Raw genomic sequence first — 21184 nt, forward strand, 5'->3', positions numbered from 1 at the left:
TTAATAATCAATAAAACTTTGATTTTAAAGCATCTTTTATATTATATTTTGGTTAATAACAAAATCAAATTTAATATCATGGACAAAAGCTATTGCTAGTTTATACTGGTTGTCATAGAAAAACAACAAGAATCAACAAAAAAGAAACCATAAAAATCACGAAGAATAGCCAATAACTGTTAACATGCCTAAGACAGCACACAAAATTCAGTGGAAGGAATAAGTTATAAAATAACACCACAGACAAACACATAGGCTCACAACGACGAGAAACTTGCAACAAGAACATTAAATACAGAAAAATGGCAACAACTCTGTACATCACAGAGACGAACAAACGAATTAAACGATTATAATAAACATATCATCTAGGCGAAGCGATGACGAAAGCACAGACAAGCACAGTAGGCTTCTTAGACAACACAGCTGCAGCGTTTATGGAAATGAAATTTTCTCCCGTAATCAGGCACATATTCATATTGATTGGAGTTTTATATATTGAGGTTTTTCAATGGTTACCAGTGTAAACCAATAATGACGTTTGTACTTTATATTAATTTAAACAAATCTTCCCTATTTCAATAAAAGTTAGTCTAATATTTAAGCTAATTTCCTAACAAAACCTAAGATTGATATTTTATAAAGGATTGTTCATAGTTTCAGTTAATATTTTTATATTATTTTGAAAAACTTATAAAATTACATTAGGCTATATTTCAATCCTAACATGAAATTATATGTCGTAATAAAGTAGTCTAAAGTTTTAAATGAATTGTTGTACATAGTTTTTTTTCGTGAATCTCTGTAGTTTTAAGGAAGTCATTTATAAATCTCAAAACACAATGTTCTTCTAACAACTAGCAAAACAGAAGTTTTAGAGGTAACTCTCAATATATTTTCTACTTAAACGACCGTTTCAATCCAAACTTTGTTTTGAAGGGTTCTATTTTTCATTCCGGATAAAGCATACCTGTGCATGGTTTTATAATTGTTACATTCGTTTAGCTTGCTCGCCACCTACAAATTAAAAGGTGTAAAAGCAATGGTATTCAATTAGCTCGTTCAAATAGATGGTTCGACCCCGATGTCTATGCAAGAGAAGCCTGACGCTAAAACAGCTGCTGTAGTAAACTTATTTTGTTTATTAGTTTTTGAGTTTCGTCGAGGGAGGTCATGGGATGGAGAGAGAACATAACAATTGCATTAGTTACTATCAGTCGTTTTCCATTACATAAACATTCTCAAAAATCACTTACAGTAATTTCGGTTAACATTCGAAAATCGAACATACAATAACTGGATCTAAATTCGAACTCGAATCCACGTAATTCAAGACTAGCTTCTTATCCCTGCGGAACCTGACCCTATGTCTGTATGCGCCAATCACGCATATGCTAAACATTAAAAGTCCGGCATGTGCTGTGCATATTCATCCATGACCTAGAACCATTCCACTACAATTTCAGACATGCAAAATATTCGTATCTTTTCGAAAACTACTGTGCAAGTCGAAAGAAATATGAGCAATGGTCACATATACATTCAAGCCGCTCTTGGGCGAAATTTCTATTCCCCTAATATTTATAAAAATGAACTAAGAGGCTGCATCTTCAAGTTCAGTTTTCCTATTCTGCTCGCATTTCTTGAGTAAAGAATCATTTACTTCTGATTTAGAACACCTTTATTACAAAAAAAAAATTTAAACATTGTTTTTTTTTGTCTGGACTTTAAACATGTAACAAGCCGTTAGATATTAAATATTGACGAGAAATTATTGTATCTTCAGTTCATAAAATTTTAGATGAGATAAAACAAGAAAACCTACAAGTGCTTAACATTGTATACCTCAAATTTAAAACTCGTTTTACAATAAAAGAAACTTGTAAAGTAGGAATCATCCATAGCTCCAAATTATAATTAGCTATCTTTTTATTAAATATTTATTTTAATTTATTAATATTGTTATTTTATAAGAGTAAAAAATAAAATGTTTCCATTTTACATGATTCTTTTTAATATAAAGGCAAAATAATTCTTAGAAAATTTTTTTGTCATGATTTGGAATATTATTTTCACTTATGTTTTGTGAATTTAAAACACTATTTTAAAACACACGCTTTCATTGTGAAAGTTAAATACGTGGACAATTATTTATGTCAAAAACTGTAACACTACAGTGTGTAAACCATTCTAACACAAAAACTTACACGTTAAATTTGTCTATATATTTTCAACGCGGGAAAGACTGGATGATGTGGAAGAGTTGGTGGGGTTAGGGAAAGGACGAGTGTGTGAGGTAAGTGCGCACTGGGACGTCCACCCTCAACTTGCTAACTCCAGTCGACGCCACCCGTCCTCGGAGGGAAGTGATCCTCGCGTTTTGCGGGCGCCGGCGCTAGAAGGAGTAGTGGGAAAGGGTGGAGAGGCATGGGAAATACTGCAGGTGTCCTTATCGACACACACACACACACACACTCCCCCGAGCCTTCGACAACCCTCCTTGCCGACGGGGCTGGGTCCCGCCCCCGCCCTTACAACCCCTCATATTTATCTTCGTCTGTCTTTTCCTCCTTCGGTGCGCCACCCATTCTTTTCCCCCCCGCCGCCGCTACCGCCGCCAATGTCGGCGACGACGAGAAATGAGTTTGCCCGCTCTCTCTACACCGCTCTCTCTTCCTCTCTCACGGGTAACGAGCTCTATGCGTGTTTGCCAGGGGAAAATAATTTTCAGCATCGTTGTCCTTTTGTTAGGAGAGCGAGTTTTTTTTTTGGGGGGGGGGGGAGGGGGGGGTGGAAATGATCTCGCATAGAATAATAAAAAAAAAGTGCTTCTTTTCGGTGAAAGATTTGCTTTAATATTCAACGTCTTTTCACCGTCTTCTCTGAAATATTTTCGGAAGGACAAAGCACCCCCCCCCTCTCTCTCTTTTGGTTTCTCGTTTCTTTAGGGTGCGCTTGTAACGAAAGGAAAGTAGAGGCCCCTTTATGCTCGGGTGGACAAACCCAAGTGACATTAAATTTGTGACAAAAATTACGTGTAAAAGTATTAGCGCGTTATAAAAAGTCCATAGTTAAGTAATATATATTAAAAATAATGTTTCTGATGTTAAAATGTATTTACATTAAACCTCATGGATTTATTGTGTCGGTTCATTACTATGGATTATTTAAAATATGACATTCAAAATACTAGCTTGCCTGAAGGAATGAGCTATCTAAATATACAGTTTCATTTTGAACAGATATAGGTGATTTCAAGTATTTCTTTGTGTTATATTATTACGAATTTTAATTAGCGAGCAACATGTAAACTAGCTATAATAATTTTGATTATTTTTTGCCCAGGTTGCACGAAAATTATCTATTTAAGTTTTTTAAGTAGACAACTGGCGTTTTACACTAATTTTATTGATACCTTGCTTTGATTATTTGAAAGAATTAAGATTTATTTTGAGTAAATGTAGCCATAACATAATTAACTTTCCCCCATGACATAATATTTTTATTTACGATACATTTCTTTGCTCAGCCGGCTTAATTTCTCATAAAATATTACCAACTAAACAAATTTACTTAAAATATTCAACTAGTTTTTTAGGCATAATAATGGCGCAAACCAATGGAAGTTATATGTAGCTGCAAATTAAATTTATTTTGTGATTATAAAATTATATATATCGGTCTCAAAAGTGTTACAATAAAAAAGACGAAGGTTTGCTACCTACGGACTGGTTGGTCTACGATAGTTCATTAATCGACAGACAAATATACTTTCAAAAAATCATTTCCGCTATTAAAAATTAAAAATATATAATGTTTGAAATCGAATAAAATTAATTTAACACAGCACAGAGAGAGAGGTTTTTTCAGTAGCGTTTTGTTCCGAGAAATAATGTCAAAAATGTTTCAAATTACATCGCCGAACATAATTCCTATCTCCGGAATGACCTCGGCCATAATGCGGCTTCGAAATGATTGTTTCGCTTTACACCCAGACGTACGCACACACGAACTTAAGAGCTGAATAATTTACAAATGCGCTGCAGACTCGATGCCATCGGGAATGGAATATAAAAAGCGTTAATTGTACAGTCAGCAATTAATCTGGTGTGAATAAGTGATGATGTGACTGCAAACAGGAAACTCCATGAACGGGAATTACAGGGAGGCTGTGGAAGTCGACCAAGGGTCACAGAATGGACTCATTTTGACGGCATGTGTTCACGAACTAAATGCTTTGAACACAATTATTATGTTCTGGGTTCCACTACTGTACGGCGTTTCATAAAATGACCATAAAAATCTTTGAGACCCTAACAATTCCAAGCTTACATTTATTTGCAGAAAACTGCTGTTCTCTATCTTTAATTAGTATGGTGTTTATCCGCAATTTTTGGAAAAATTTAAAAACTAATTTCATTACATTATTAAATAAATGTCCTTAATTTTGTAAGCCGATTTTTAAATAATTTATTATAAGCGCAGTATATTCATTTGGACCCATACAGGATTTGAATTACTATAAAACTTTTCATATAATTGATCAGCTCTCTCGGACGTGACATTTAACATAAAAATACCTTACGTTTAAGTGATTTCAGGGATGTTCTTCAGATTATTACAAATAAATAACTGATTACATATAATTTTGTTGTAAAAAACTCTTACAGATACAAAAATTTAAACCAATTGTAGTGTAATTTTAATAAATATTTTTGTTTGTGTATTACCCAAGTTTTAATAGTAGTGTGAATTTTATACTTCGGGCGCAATGTATTTTCTTATGGGACTATTGCTTGGTGGCTTACTCAGTAGTGGCTTACCGATCATGAGGAATCGACCGTGTTCGGGCGTTTCCGCCGCTCATGGATTATGATCAGGACTACGGTAGTCATTTTTGACGACGCCAAATATGCCATCTGGTTATCCATCATTTTTGAAAATCTGTAATTATTTACCTAGAAAATCGGAAAAAATTCCAAAAATTATCAAAAAATTCGGTTAGGTACTAAAATAATTATTTATTCGATTAATTTGTGTCCTTAGCTTGAACCTTGCTCGATGAAAATACTTTAACTCCAGGTTTAAAAATATTTATTCAATAACATATTGCGGAAATCCTAAAAGAGGTAAATATTTCTCATCTACCAGCCTCCAATTAAATCGATAGATTCTTATCATTGGTTCCATACTTGCTTTATTAAAAAAAAGTTAATTTTATGTATAAACACTCATTTAAAAAGTCATGACAAATCCTATAAGCGGCTTCAATTTTTCATCAACCAGCATTCAGTAAGCTGCCAATGCTATCTTGGAAATTCGTAATTTTTTTGCTACAAATTCGGGAGAAATTATAAAAATCATAAAAAAAAGTCATAAATAATTTACTTCTTTATTTTATCGGCTCAGTTAGATTCTTAATCCACAACAAAAAATATAAAAAGTAAAAAAAAAATATTTAATTTTAACATTGAAGTTCGAGATTATAAAGCTCCACAAAATACCAATAAAAATGTATTAAAGAAATTCTTTAAGTACAAAAAAACAAGCAAATTAATAGCGCTTTTCGATGAGTATAGTCTTCTTAGAAGGCGAAGCGAGTCCTTTGCATACCTTGATATGACTTTCAAGGTCAGTTATACATGACAGTCGATTAACCAAGTACGTCATACGGGTTGGATAGACATAATTATTTCAGGCTAACACCTAACATGGTCGAATTCTCACGACTGGTAAGTCGCAACTGAGTAAGCCACCAAGCCATAGTCCCATAAGAAATACATTGCACCCGATGTCTCCAAAACATACTACTTTCAATTTTTTTGTAATGAGTGCTACGAATAGTAATTATAAAATAACCTACCCTTTTTAATATCCTTGTATAAAATATTTTTTATATCTCTTTTGTTTTCTAATTACGTAAAAAACAATATACATCCTTAGTTTATTTTTAGTATAACAGGTTTTCTGTTTGAAAATTGTATCCTAAAGATTTGGACTGTAAAAATAATCATAAAATAATTTTCAATAGGAAACCAATTCAATAAACATCTAATAAAATATGTGTGTATAAATATGCTGTTATTTACTTAAGTAACGTCACCATTATTTTGTAGAAAATTTTAAATTTCATAAACAAGTAATTGTTATTAACATGAATCATAGTTAATTACAATAAATATAATTCTTGATATTTTATAAAGTTAGGTTTGTGTTAACTGTTTTGCTACTATTTCCAACGCACAAACTTTAAAACAAATAAATTATTAAAGGGACCCACGTGTTTTCAGTATGTAATGTAGGTATTTGGACAGGCGAAATGAGGCATTAAGGAAAATTATGTCACGCTTATCGAATGTCCAGTTTACTCTAAGGCCAAGACAGCGAGCAGACATGCACTATTTTCTTCGTGCTGTGAGTGCGTTTTAGACTCAGCGTTGACTTTATAATATTATTTTCTAAATTTTCAAAGCGCACGCTTAGGATCGTTTCGTATATTTTCAGTTAAATGATTAAAGATATAGCAGGAAGCAAATTCCCGTTTCGGCCCTGATAAAGGGCACTGAAAAAATTTTAATTTGCTCAAAATTCGCCACTCTTTAATCCGGCATTATTCGGCCAGCTCTCGTTAGGATATCTTGCCGCTGGATTCGATTGTTGACCGCCAGATCGCACCACTACGATGTGCGCTTTTTAGGTTGGTCCAGTGTTACATCGTGACTGTCAGTTTTTCTTTTTTATCATTTATTATTGTAATTGTACCGTTTGTAGTCAGTTGTAAGATGGTAATTCAGAAGTAAGGTTAATTTGAGTTGAAGAGTTTTCAATTTTTTCACCCTTTTAAATTATTCATATAACTTCTTAAAAACTTTGCAAAAAAATATGGTTTTTATAGACTGGCAATAATTTAGCGCGAGTGTTTTTATATTAGAATGATTTTCATATTTGAAATTTAAAACTTTGTTCCAACTATGGAGTTAGGAATTGCCAGGAAACGAATTGCTGTGACGTAGGTGAAGCCACTTTTTAACTTCGCCAACGCCATAATGTTCCGCCGAAAATATTGCAGAAATTCTTCTTGATCACGTCTGATGATGGTTAGTAAATATGAATTAGAATATCCGACATTAAAAACAATCACTTTAATAAAAATATATTATATAAATTTGTTTACAAACTGCAAACACTTCACTTCAGCCTATATTTTGGACGTTTAAGCAATATGACGCAACAATTAGCTGAAGGAAAATAAAGGCTTCACGCAGTTAGCATGTAAACATGCATATATGACCACCCCCTGGTCCCACCCCCCTACCTACCTATCTCATCGTAGTCCCGAACGTATGTAATTAAGGATTCTTCATTGTCTTAAAAAATATAAATAAATATATTTTTTCTTTTCATGCGACAAAAAATTGCATATAATTTCGGTGTTTTCAGGAGATTTAAAAGTTTTAAGAAGACGTTAATTATATTTTTACATTAAGAGGTTTTTTTATGGGGAAAAATTAAGGTGAACCTGCGTTGTATTCCATAAACGGCACCAATGTTATAAATAATAAATGTAAAGTGATGATAAAATAAATTTTACAACACTAAGTTAAACTAATTAAAAACAATCACCAAAAAATTACAATATATTACAAAAAACTTAAACAATAACAAATATCAAGTATATAAAATATAATAAATTAAAAAAAAACTAAAATTCCAAACTTTTGTTTAGTAACCTATATGAATTTAAAAACTAAATAAAAAATTTACATGATTACACACAAGATTCATTAAAAATAAGGTTTCAATTTCACAAAAGGCTACAATTTTTACTACCACACTAACACACGTTTTGTGTTATAGATTTTATAAAACTTACCAAATATGTAAAATAACCTCAAAATACTTAACATTTCTGATTTCTATCTCCACATATTCAGTGACACCACAGCTTAACCTGAGCATGACAGCCTTTTATGTATCTGAATAATGCTTTCTTAAACATCTAAAAGGAATTTTAAAGCCTGATTGACTCGGGTAGTTCATCGTATGCATGTAGAACAGTCGTAGAAAAGACGTTGCGTATGTGGTGTGGCGGCAGGAGGGTGAGTGTGTGAGTGTGTGAGTGTGTCCTCTGCTCTGGGGTCGCAGGTGCTGGCTGGCAACAGCAACACGTACCTGGTGGTGAAGCAGGAGCTGGAGCTGCCCTTCGTGGCCAGCAAGGTGCGCTTCATCCCCTACAGCGAGCACCCGCGCACCGTCTGCATGCGCGTCGAGCTGTACGGCTGCCCCTGGGAGCGTGAGTACCTGCCCCTGCAAGGCAGTGCCTTAGCAACCACCGGCCGAGAAATATAACAAATACAGTGCATTCATTAACTATGGTCATTTTTGCATTTGTATGAAATACTTTTTTTATTATTACTGAATATCTATTACGAGAATGAAAAAAAATATTATAATTCAATTGGTGTTTCCTTGAAGCAAAATTATTTTAAAATATGAAAAGATAATCGAATACTTAATAATCGAATTTTTTTCATCATGCTCATAAATTTACGCAGTTCATACTGGAAAGCTTTGCATGGAACGATTAACAAATACCTTTAACTATTGGTGGTACACCAAAAGCATAAGTTCTCGAGGTAATAATCCGAGCCCAGTATCAATGCGCACACTATTTTTTAGTGATAGAGCTTTTTTTTTCATGTAAAATAACCATTTTACAAATATCTGTTATTTTACATTCATATTGAAATTGTTGTTTTTCTAAATATTGAATAACATTTTGGCAATGGTTAGTAGTGTAGGAAAGTCGGTTATGGAACTGGAGCCGGAGATGTTGGTGGTAGTGGTGCTAGGGTCAATGACCGACCGACCTCTGACGTCACTGTGGCCATCTAGGATGACCTTGATCTTGACCTCCGACCATGACCTTTGACATTAAATTTGAACTTTGACCTTGACCTTTGACATAGACCTTGACCATTACCTATGACCTTTATCATGACCTTTGATCTTAGTCGTTATCTGAATTCCCTAATCTTGAAATCGAACGTCCCACTCCCCGGACGTTTCAAATTCAATAATTTTATCAGGTGGAATTTTAAATAATCATTACTTAGTCAAATAATATGCCGTAAGTAATTGAGAATCACTATCATGCAAGACGAACTTCCTTCTCATTGTGATCGTGAGTGAGCATCCTGAATCCCACATTAAAAATAAAAGAAAAAAATCTACCTCGAAGCAACATGGTACGACATCTATTGTTGAAAAGCAGAACTACTTGTCTATGGGTCTTTTAAATTGTCAAATTTACTTTAGCTGATGGATTACTGAAATTCGTGTTTAAGGATCTGTTTATAATTAAAACTCTCTGATTGCATCTATCATTTGTCGCAGAAGCTAACATAGATCCTGATTCGTTGCCTTCAGCTGTTTCAGAAGGACACCGCTGTAAAAACTGCAGCAAGGATTTTGTTTTAAGAAGGTATGCCAGACGTCACGAGAATAATGATTGTGTTAAAATCCCACTACGTAAAATGTTAAAATTTTATCGGTGTAGCAGGTTGTCTTCACGAATTGATAGTTTAAAAACCCATGACAGAACTTGTCAAGCCAAGCCCACTTACAAGAGAGGGGACATCGATAAAGCCACTCCATTAAGGCAGAGTGTGCTGCTTGATGACAATAATTTTCATTAATAATTTGAACGACTTTATTTCCATAGCATATCTCAACAAACAACTTAAATTGAAGAATGCTGACGGTATAAGAAGGACAGAAACCGACGGAAGTATCATTACCATGAAAAAAAAGAATACATTGAAGCCCATAACAAGTAGTTCCTCCATAATTTGAAATAATGATGGTCACTTAAAAAGGAAGAATTTAGACGATGAATAATCTTATTGTCAACGATTTCGAATTCTTATGGTAATCCCGGTGTAGATACTGACAAATACGATGATGGTGACAGAGACTCTGAAGCTGGTGCCATGATCAAAGACCGTGTTAAAGCTCTGAGATCAAAATGATGGAAACTTCATGATAAAATAAATTATTCTAATAAAGCTTACGATGATCACTGGGATGAAAATTATCTTGAAAATATTTATAATAACATGCAAGGGAGATGACAGCAGCAGATAAGATCGATTACACATCATGAAAAGATCTTAACATATTTATCGATCGTCCGAGACTACTAATAGCTTGACTTAAGGCAGGAAACTATTTGCACCTCAACGAAGTAGCAACCATATTCAAAGAACTGAGGGGAGCTAACATATACAAATTTGAGTGGTTTTACCTTTATTTGTATAAAATCTAAATAAATATATATTTATATATATATATATATATTTATATATATATATATATATATATTGGTTTTTACAAGTAATTGTTATATTTCTTGATATCATCATTGCAAGCACATTGCGTGTTCATTGCATGTATAGCACGTCCATTGCGTGTTCGATATGTGCATTGTAAGTTCTTTGCATGTGTGCATTGTGTGTTCATTGCATGTATTGTGTGTTCATTGCGTGTCCAGCATGTATATTACGTGTCAGTTTCGTGTTCTGTCTGTGCATTGCGTGTTAATTGCTTGTATTTTGTTTGCATTACGTGTTCATTACATGTATTGTTTGTTCATTACGTGTCTAGAATGTGTATTGCGTGTTCGGGGTGTGTAGTGCTTGTTTGTTGCGTGAATTGTGTGTTCATTGCGTGTCCAGAGTGTTTATTGCGTGATAATTGTGTGTTCGGTGTATGCATTGAATGTGCATTGCTTGTTAATTGTGTATCGCGTGTTGATTGCGTGTTTGGCGTATTCATTGCATGTTCGGCATGCTAATTGCGTGATAATTGCGCGTGTTTGGATCTTGGTGTGTGCATTGCGTGGTCATTGCGTGTTCAGTGTGTATCTTTAGTGTTCATTACGTGTGTTGCGTTCTTGATGTGTTTGTTGTGTGGTCATTGCGTGTTGCGGGTTCAGTATGTGCATTTCGTGTTCAGTGCGTGTTAAGTGTGTGTATTGAATTTTTATTGTGTGTTCATTGTATGTATTGTATTTATTTTCTTGTTTTTAATATGTGTCGTTTATTTACGTGTGTAGGCAATAATGTAGTCAGGTCATGATTGGCCTCGTGGTTCGGATATGCCTGATATTTTACATAACTGTTTAAAATGTTCTTGATTATCGTTAGAAAAATACCTCTTAGTTAGGAGACACTTGGCCTATGCGCATGACGTTGTACATTACCTGATTTAAATGTTTGATGAATATCGTCCTAAAATAACTCGTGTTTCGGAGACGCTTGGTCTATATACCTAACGTTGTACAAGTCCTGGTTGGTAGATATTCCATACATTGAAAATTTAGACCAACGACCATATATCAGAAAGACCGGAAACTCAACGCTGTTTTTGTAAACCTACAAACAATCGCCGATTACACTGCCATCTATGAATCTACAAATGAAATACCGTGATCGAAAGTTCGTAACGATATAAATCGATATGTATAACACAAATCGATTACAACGTGTTTCGAGCTATCGAACTTGCTAGTTTCCGTCATACAATAATAAAATTAATAATAATAGCCTTTGAATTTTTATCATAATCTTATTTGCAGGATGCTCCATACAATTTCAAAGTGCTGAAAGTGATCCTGTTTAAAAAAAAAAAAACTGTTCATTTTTTATTTATTAAACTTTGGACCAAATGAGATCTGCTATTTTAAATTTTACTTGGTTATCACAGAAACGATCAGGTGGTAGGCCTAACTCAATTCTCTCAAGTCACGCTTGGGCAATATATTTTATTTTTCAAATGGAAAATCATTAAAATCCCATTTAACCTAGCGGGATGAATAAACAAAAAGAGTCAAAGTTACAAACATAATCCAACAAGAAAAAAATGGGACATGAATATAACATTTGACGATTTCACAATTTTAATCAACTAAAAAAACTAAGTTCTGTGTACATAGAGCATCTCACAAAACTACGTAAACCATAATATGGCAAGGTTGAAAGAAAACTAAAAAGGCTATTTTTAATGTTCAATAGATCCATACTTCACTGTCCACAGAATTTTGTTCTTTCGACTCAAGTAGCGACTTGAGCGGTGCAGTACGCTGGGGAATCGGTGGCGGGAGAATGGGGAGGAGATACCTAGGCATGCACAAGTGTTCCATTGGGCCATAAGTTTTGAAATGGTCTTGATTAAATGGGAAATCATCCCCACAAATTGCATCTGGCAAAGCAGCATCAATGAAGGCAATATTCAGGCTGTATGTTTGGTCCACTGAAAGAGACATTAGGAGGGGAATAATTTAAAGACAATGCTGCAGTCAAACAGTACATGCACAGTTGGCTGCTGCAGCACCAGACTTATTTTCATGAAGGGATCAAAAAAATGGGGGGAAGAAGTATTTATGCTGAAGGAATCTATTTAGAAAAATAAGGCATTCCACTTGTATTTTTCGTATATCACGAATAAATCTGTATAAAAATATTCCGGTTTATATTTGAACGGCCCCTATTATATAATTCACTTTTAGGAATAATTTTGTATATTGTTGCATTCAAAATTTACATTATCACATTAAAAAAATTAATATCTGTTAATGCATCAACAAATATGTAACCAGTGACATTGTGACTTACAAAAAGTCAACAGTAAATACAATATTCAAGTTTACTAGTCAAGCCTTGAAATTTTGAGTTAAAATTCAGCATGAACTAAATTTGTGTTAAGTCTAAACCTTTATACCTCATAAATCATAAATATTTTATTCAAAAGTTGTTATTTCAATATCAAAAGTTAAGTAAAAGACCTAGTAATGGAATCTCAATTGCACAACTTTTAATAAAATCATATATAGTTCTCAGAATGAGTTTGCTTGGCCCACTCCTGTTTCAAGTGTATGATAATGACTATCTTTCTCACATTACACAAGGTAGCACACCACACTTTTCTGATGGTTCATACAATTTTGTGAAGGAAAATAGTACAAATAATGCTGTAAAGACCAAATATAATTTATGGTTTGAAGCTGACAAACTACAGCTAAATATATCTAAAACCATCTGTATAGCTCTTAGAAACATATGTTCTATGGAGTATATGAAAGAATTGGATTAAGGATACCTTCTTTCTCTTCACCCACAAGATGAAACAATTTATATTTAAACACAATGTGGGTAAATGTTCCGTACAGCGTATCCAAGTCTATCACTTGATCCTTATGGCATGATCCTGAATATATTGATCCTGTGGTACATGATGCTTGCTGTTTTAATTTAGTACATAGAAAGGTCCTGGCTACAAAAAATTGTGATGTAACAATGAATTCTGATGGTATTATCACATAAAATAAAAATCTGATAATATTTTTTTACTTCCTAAAATTATTTTGGTTGTACTTGTAATGTTTTTGTTATGTCCAGGATCTTTGATGTACTATATTAAAACAGCAAGCAACATGTACCACAGGATCAATCAAACAGGATCATGCCATTAGGATCAAGGCATAAACTTGAGTACGTGATATGGAACAATTACCCACAATGTGTATAACAAGAAGATACCAAAATTTAATTATAACTGAACGAAAAAGTAAGATACAGTAAATTCTAGGGTAATGGAAAGTCCTAAATTAATAATTTAATTTTTTGGTTTAACAAATAGCCTATTTGAAGCATAATATAGATTTTCATATACACAGGTGAGATTGGCACAATTGAAATGTTTCGCTAACAACATTTTGCAGAATACGTACTTTAATTTATTAATTTAATTGGAGGTCTATGTGCATTTTAGCAATGCAGTCAGCCTACAGAGAGCAACTGCAATTATAAAAGTTATAATTTTTTGTCTCTCAATATATTATTTCCACTCATTGCAGTATTGTTTGGTTACATAAAAGTTTCTGAAGATATTTAGAAAGTTTTAAATAAATAAGAATGGATTCGATAGTGTACATTGTACAGAAGTTTTATTTTTTTTTTTTTTAATTCCCACCTACTGATATTTTCAACTTCTTGAAGCACTAGTTAATCCTATAAAAAAATTGTTTCAGATCAAAGTTTTATACAAGTTTTAGAAGAATTGCAATAATTGTTATAGATTTTATAGTTAACTTAATAAAGTTATTATGAATATTTGTTTGTCCTTTAACCCCTCATTATTTTACCCACAGTACCCTTGGTGGTTATCAGGTGGTTATAAAAAATTTTAAAATTAACAAAAATTTTGAACAGATTCTATGGTGTGGCTACTAAGAGAGTTATGAGTTTTTTTGTCTTCAAACCCTTGTTTTTTTCCACCCCTTAACAGTTATGGCTGGGCGTATCCAATTATGTAGACAAAATTTTTGGTAATATAACATAAGTTATAATATGTTCAAACAAATGTGATATGTTTCATGTTATGGTAGTTGAAAAGATTTTAATGTTTTTCAAAAAATCTTCCCCATTTATACCCCTTTAGTGGGCTTATATCCATTAACAAACTCAACAGAGATTTTCCATAACAATATTTTATGTATTAGTTAAGAAGTGATTTATTTGTACAATATTATGGCAGTTATCATGACAATAAAAATGTGATACACACACAGATGGTAACGACTGCAACAGGTAGACTTTCTTCGAAACATATTTAACAGTACGATATATTCTTGTCATGAGCTTACTTTTTCCAGCTAATTTATAATACCTGAACAATTTTAAATTACAAGAAATGTAACACATATTTTTTACTTACAGTTAAATCGATCAATACTACTTTTCACGCTTTATTCTACAAATGATATTTAATCCCTGCAGTAAATTAAATTAACCAAAAACAATTCATTTGAAACCAAATAACAAAATACTAATAGTTTATAAGATGGTGAAAAATAAATTTAAAATCATTTGTTATTTTTTAGTATGCAGACTTTTTGGGAGCTGCATGTATACAAAACCTGGCAAACTTTTAACTTTATTTTAGACCTTCCAATTGTATCATGTATGTGTCCACTGTGTTACGTAAAAAACTATTATATACATAAAAAACTTTTGTATAAATGTGCGCTGTGAATAAGGTAATCCTGAATGTTCTTATGAAGTGACATACAATTTTAAATATCATTTAATTTCACACAATAAATCCAATGAGTGGTTGTAACTTATAATGAACAAAAAAGTAAGAAAACAAAATGCCACAAGGCAGAAATGGTAGTTAAAAAAAGGTAGAGGGCTCAGTGGATTTTCATTACATTTTATAATCTGAATACTTTTGTAGTTTATAATGAAAAAAAAACCTTTATACTGAATAGTTATTGAACATAAAATATCATGTAAAAATAAGTTTTTAAGTGTGGAACTTATTAAAGGTTCAATTGCATACTATAATATGACTTACTTTCTAACTAGCTGTATATACATCACATGATCATAGGTTATAAATATGTTGGAGATCAACATTTTAAATTTGCCTCTACAATTTATGGTCAGCCTTGCTATGTTTAAACTCAAATTACAATTCTTTGAAGAGAGTGGCCCAATCCCATTTGTTGTGACTTTTTTTGCAACGTGATTCAAGGAATTGGACTGATCGTAACAAAATGTTAAGGCAACAGATAAGAAAAACAGTAGAGAACTGTGTAGGAGGTTTAATAAAAAAAAGTATCCTGGTCACCACACCAATCTTTAACATCAAATAAAAAGTGTGAAATACCCCATACATATATGTGGGTATGCGCCTGTACAAAGGTTGTAATGATGGACATGCATGTTGACCAATAATGTTAAATACTGCTTCAGCCCATCACATGTGTTTGATACCTGTGAATAACAAAGGACCTTAGAGACAGGTGAAAATATATATCTACACAACCGGATCTTACAAGTTATGTAATGTAACATAAACATTTCACCTATATTTGGCAGCATTCTAGACGTAATAAATTATAACAAAAGATCCATACTCAGTGTCCAAAGAATTAAAATATATTGGAACAGCACCACGATTCAATTTGATGCAGTCACGTGTAGTGAAAGCTCCAATATCAAAATGTTCGGAACACACATATTTAGTTTTAAATGTTTCAGCATTACTGGCATCAAGGTCATAGCCAATTGCAGCAAACCACTTCAATAACCTGGAAACACAACCAAAAATTTTATAGTGTGTTCTAGTACATAAATCACTATTTACAGATTATTAGCTAGCATGTAGCCTACTATAAATATAAGGTATATACTTACATGTATTTAATTATGTGTATTTCGTTAAGCATTGCCACTCAATGAACGTATATATTTCAGAGCTAATGTTTTTTTTAAAGTGCTGTAGAGTGTAATAAATTTGGTCGGTTGCTTTAAATTACAATATATTAATTTTCATTGAATCACATATTATTTAAATAATATAAATTCAGTAACACAGAACGATTTTTAGGGTTAATATCACAAATCAGTACATTTAAATTACTTATTTATGGTAATTTTACTAAGCCCATACTATCCCCAAATGGGTATATATATAGGTGGATTATTAAAAATAAACAAATAAATGATTACACTACTTAATTACAAAATTATTATGTGCGCAAATTCAGGTCTCGTTAGTATCGCTCTATACCTCCTGTATAGTAAGACTTAACATAAATGCCTAACCCTTAACATGTTAAACCCCTTATTGTAATTTTTTAATATAAACATCAGTACTCACTTGCTTCGGCTTGATGGAAATCTGAATATTGTCACTGTTCCTGCACGAAGACACAAAACATCGATGTGTATTCACAGGCATCTTCATCGGCTTCTTAATTCACAATCATATAGGAGAATAATTCAAAATAAAATCAAACTCCATTGTTAAAACCATATTTCACTGAACCAAATCTACTAAAACCTACAAACAAAAAAATATATGATGCTCAAATCAATATGTAAACGAATATTACTGCGAAATAACCCTAATTTTTACAAATAAAATAATTTTTAAATCAAAATAAATTAATATTACACAATATTTATTGCATTATTTGTTTTTATTGCATAAATTTAGTTTCTTTGTAAACATTTCAATTGACTTTTGATTATGAATACTAACGCTACCTATGAGTTTACAAAAGAACTAGGTCAATTTACTAGCGCTATCTATTGTGCAGATTAAAAATAGTATCTGGGTTCATAATGGCCTATTACAGTTGCCACCCCCTGATTTAGACATCTATGGTAAACAACAGCGACAATACATTTACTGGAATCTTATATAGAGTCGCTTTTCGTAGAGAGAATAATTAATAAACTACACGAAAGTTAACGAAAAACCCAATTTAATTTTATCTTAAGCTTTAGTTACTCTTATTACTGGTCTAGAACCAAACCAATGTGATCTAATCAATAATTATTTTATTAAGCGATTTGTTTATGATTTATATACTTTTTTCCGAATTTCTAGGTTAATTATTTCGAATTAGCCAAGATTTCGGCCAATATGTCATCATCGGCTTACTGGAGTCTGGTATAATAGGAACCTAATCTTCTTTTAGTATTTTTCACCATATTTTAACAAATAATTTAAAAAAAAAAACTTTTTTTTTTGCATTATCCAGGGATTGAACGAAGGACATTAACCAATCATATCAATCAATAAATTATTTAGTTTTTTTGACGAGCTGTATAAATTTTCCTGAATTATTAGCTTAATAATTACGAATTTTCAAGACGGCATTCAAATGGCCTACAAGATGGTAAATACTATTACAGTTGACTGTATGTTAATAAATAAAAATTAACTCTAGCGGCTAAGAATTAAACTAACATGGCGGCAAAAATCTAGCAGATGGCAAGTGTAATTCTTGACACTAGCACATCTGGTATCGATTACTGAAAACAAGATGGCGGCTGTTCCCTCTATTAGCTGATGTTTGTTAACTAGTGTTGTTGGTAGCAAGTATTGAAAATAGAAATGACTTCAACGTCCTTTAACAGGTGATGCTATTATTCCTTCGAATTAAAAAAATTAAGTCCTAATGAGTTTTTTTATATACCTTGATTCTCAGTTTAGTAAATGTATTGATGGCCGTGTGGTCAAAGGCTTACGTTTTCCAACCCATAGGACCGAGCTTTCATGGTTAGAATCACAGCGCTTCCAATGTATTTTGTAAAACTATTTAATGTATGGTGTCGATAAGAAACATAACAAAATTAGCGGGTAATGAAACATATGCTTTATACGCATGAGACAGCGCAATGCTGGCGCTCTCTAGGAACAATCATCAAAAAAAAAAAAAGATGACGGATTTCAAGATATGTAGTTGTTTCCAGGATATCAATACAAGATTGCGGACATGATGTCATAAACAAAAAATGTTGACGTGACATCAAATCCAAGATGGCGGACATTATTTAAGAATTCAATATGGCACCCGCAACGAAAAATGTAACAATATAAGATTTAAGATGGCGGTTGAAACGAAAAGTGCAACGTTCGGGACTGTTATGTTTGATTTCAAGATATCGGAATTTAAGATGGCGACTGAGGCAAGGTTTTGTTCAAGGTCAAGGTTAAAGGTCAAGTTTCAAGTTCCAGGTCATTGTTTAAGGTCACAGTAAAAGTACAAGGTTGTTTTTAAGGTCAACGTTATAGATCAAGGACAAAGGTAAAAGTCAAGAATTATGTTAAAAGGTCAAAGCCATCCAACTTAGACGTCGTGACGTCACAGTTCTTTCAGTCATTGATCAGAAGACCACCACCACGGTCCGGCTCCAGTTCCAGTTCCGATACTAGAATGGTTCAAAACATAAATACTTACTTATAGAAGTAATACAATTTGCCTATTTAATATAAAAGTTAGTTTATTTTAAATAATGTACAAATCTCTGTGAATGTTTTGTTGTAAAATATGATCGTTCAAAGTTCATATTTTTTCCGCAACGGAGATTGACTTAAAGTACAAAAATTTATTTACTGGAAATACACTATTATTACCCGAACCTTTTTTGTGCTATATTAAACCCAACCATTCCATACGTGTGGACAACCCAATAGAAATACAATGTACTCTTGTGCAGATATCAAAGTTTAAGGAATTATATATTTCGTAATGTGATGCAAATGATGGCGTCAACACAATCGATCCATGTTCATTACCGGTTAAGGTTAGAACATGGCGTGTCAAGAGAACTGCGATTTTATCTTTTAAGTAAATCTGATTTTTGTGTGCATTAAGGGCGGTATTCCCAGACTTTCAGATAAGGTAGTGAATAAGCACTGCCTTGTTGGGATACAAACGTAAGCTAACTCGTGGGCCGTATTCCATAATGTGTCCAAACTAAATACAAGTAAGGAAACAGATCGGCAGCCGTTTCAATAAACTGTGTCCTGCGCGAGTCTAGAAACCGGTTCTATCAAATTTTAGCGGACGTTTCGTATCCAAAAATACAGTTTTTACTGCAAAAAATCCTAGAAAAAGCAGCCCCATAGCACAAAAAATGTAACGCCTTAATACACAAAGCAGACACTATAAAATACTCTATGCTGAGGCAATAGGAATTTATTAGGTAACCCTAATTGATAGTTAAAAAAAGTATACAAAATTATGTTAAAAAAAACATTCTTGAAAAACAGATAATTCATACTTGAAAATAAGCAGGTGTTTGACGCTCTTCTAAAGTTACAGGAAAGTTAATGAGGTGGTATTTTTGGCTATGCAACGCTAAGTATAAGAAGTTATTTTAATAATTAATCACACAAGTAATATTTCATTCAATGAAATAGCTATAATTTTCTCAAGTAGCCTTCTTATGAAGTAGCAATTATTTTTTTGTTATGAACATTTATGTGTGGAAAATGTATTCCAGGATAGTTTCATTACCATAAAGATTTATTTGGCACTCATATACGCATGGTTCACCATAGTAAATACATACGAGTTAATGGCCCCTATCGTGGTTCCGCCATCTGAACGAAATAACATAAAAATTGAGTGCATGCGCTAAAGTTTGGGCCATGGTTTGGTCAAGGACAGGACACTAAAAACCGTTCCCTAAAAATAAGTCTGACCTTGTTCTGTCTAAGGGTTTGGGAGCAGTTTTGTTTACTTGGAATACGGTTAGGGTACAGGTGTATCATATTCAACACCTAACCCTTATTTGTGGGTCTTGGAACCTGGCCTAAGTATTTTATTTTTACCAAATAAATTAGTGAACCCAGCACTCAAATTGAAAAAATATATCAGAGAAACATGGAATATAGTTCAGTAATAGGTTTACACATTTCTTATTATCCTCTGGAGTCGGTGTCTTTTTATAGTGGAAGTCACTCTGGTTGGAAAATGGAAAGAAAAAACATGCTGTTGTTATAAAGAACTAACGAATGACTTTGGATACCTTGAAAATGATCTCACTAGAAAATTTCGCAAATAATGCCACCATTATCACCACTTTCAATATGCTAACAGTGCATGAGTAAGAAAATAAATCATCATTATAATTCATTATAATAAAAAAAAATATACGATCAAGAAGAAGAAAGGAGAGTGGGAAATCGTTTTTTTATTGATTTCAATTTTTGAACTGACAAATATTGCTCACACAAGCTCAGTATCTTTTTACACGCTTAGGTTTACAAAGAATCAAATATCAAACATTAGCACTAGAAAGAGAATTATTCGTATGCAGAACATTCTAAGACATCGTGTGTACGGTGTCCAAAAATTTAAACTTAGGAAGGGTTGAAGTTACAGAATTTCGGTTTCTGACACCATGTAGGTAATTTTCTCGGTGCACTCCAGGGCCAAGCTGTCAGCCTTGAGGAGTTCGATCAAGTTTTCTGGGCCACCCGAACGCCGATGTTCGCCGCTGAACCGACGACTTCGGCGAGACTTGCGGGGAACAGTATTTCGGTCACGCATCTCAGAACTCCTCCGATGAACCAGGTTTGTTGTGGAGGGGGGAGAGGGACTCGTCCCACCGGCGCAATCTAGACACTTCCTCCCCGACGACCGTTCCTCTCTGGCGCCGCGGCGCCGCGCGCGCAATCATCTCCCCACCAATCGAATCTCTCTTCCGTCTATCTCCTCTTCACTTCTCCAACCACACGGCTGCTCCTCCCGGTGACGTCAAGCCTTTGTCTCGGGGCTCGGCCTAAATATGCCTGGTCTCCCTGCGGCCGAGTC

The 21184-nt window shown here is 33.4% G+C and overlaps 1 protein-coding gene across 1 annotated transcript in view; it reads left to right on the forward strand.

Moving 5' to 3' along the window:
• Positions 1–21184, forward strand: part of LOC134527097 (discoidin domain-containing receptor 2-like) — a 745508-nt gene that overhangs the window by 418141 nt on the left and 306183 nt on the right. Inside the window, exon 4 of the mRNA XM_063359451.1 lies at positions 8146–8293. Coding sequence (XP_063215521.1) covers positions 8146–8293 — 148 coding nt within the window. The remainder of the gene's footprint in view (positions 1–8145; positions 8294–21184) is intronic.

This window comes from Bacillus rossius, chromosome 1, assembly GCF_032445375.1.
Source record: "Bacillus rossius redtenbacheri isolate Brsri chromosome 1, Brsri_v3, whole genome shotgun sequence".
NCBI lineage: Eukaryota > Metazoa > Arthropoda > Insecta > Phasmatodea > Bacillidae > Bacillus > Bacillus rossius.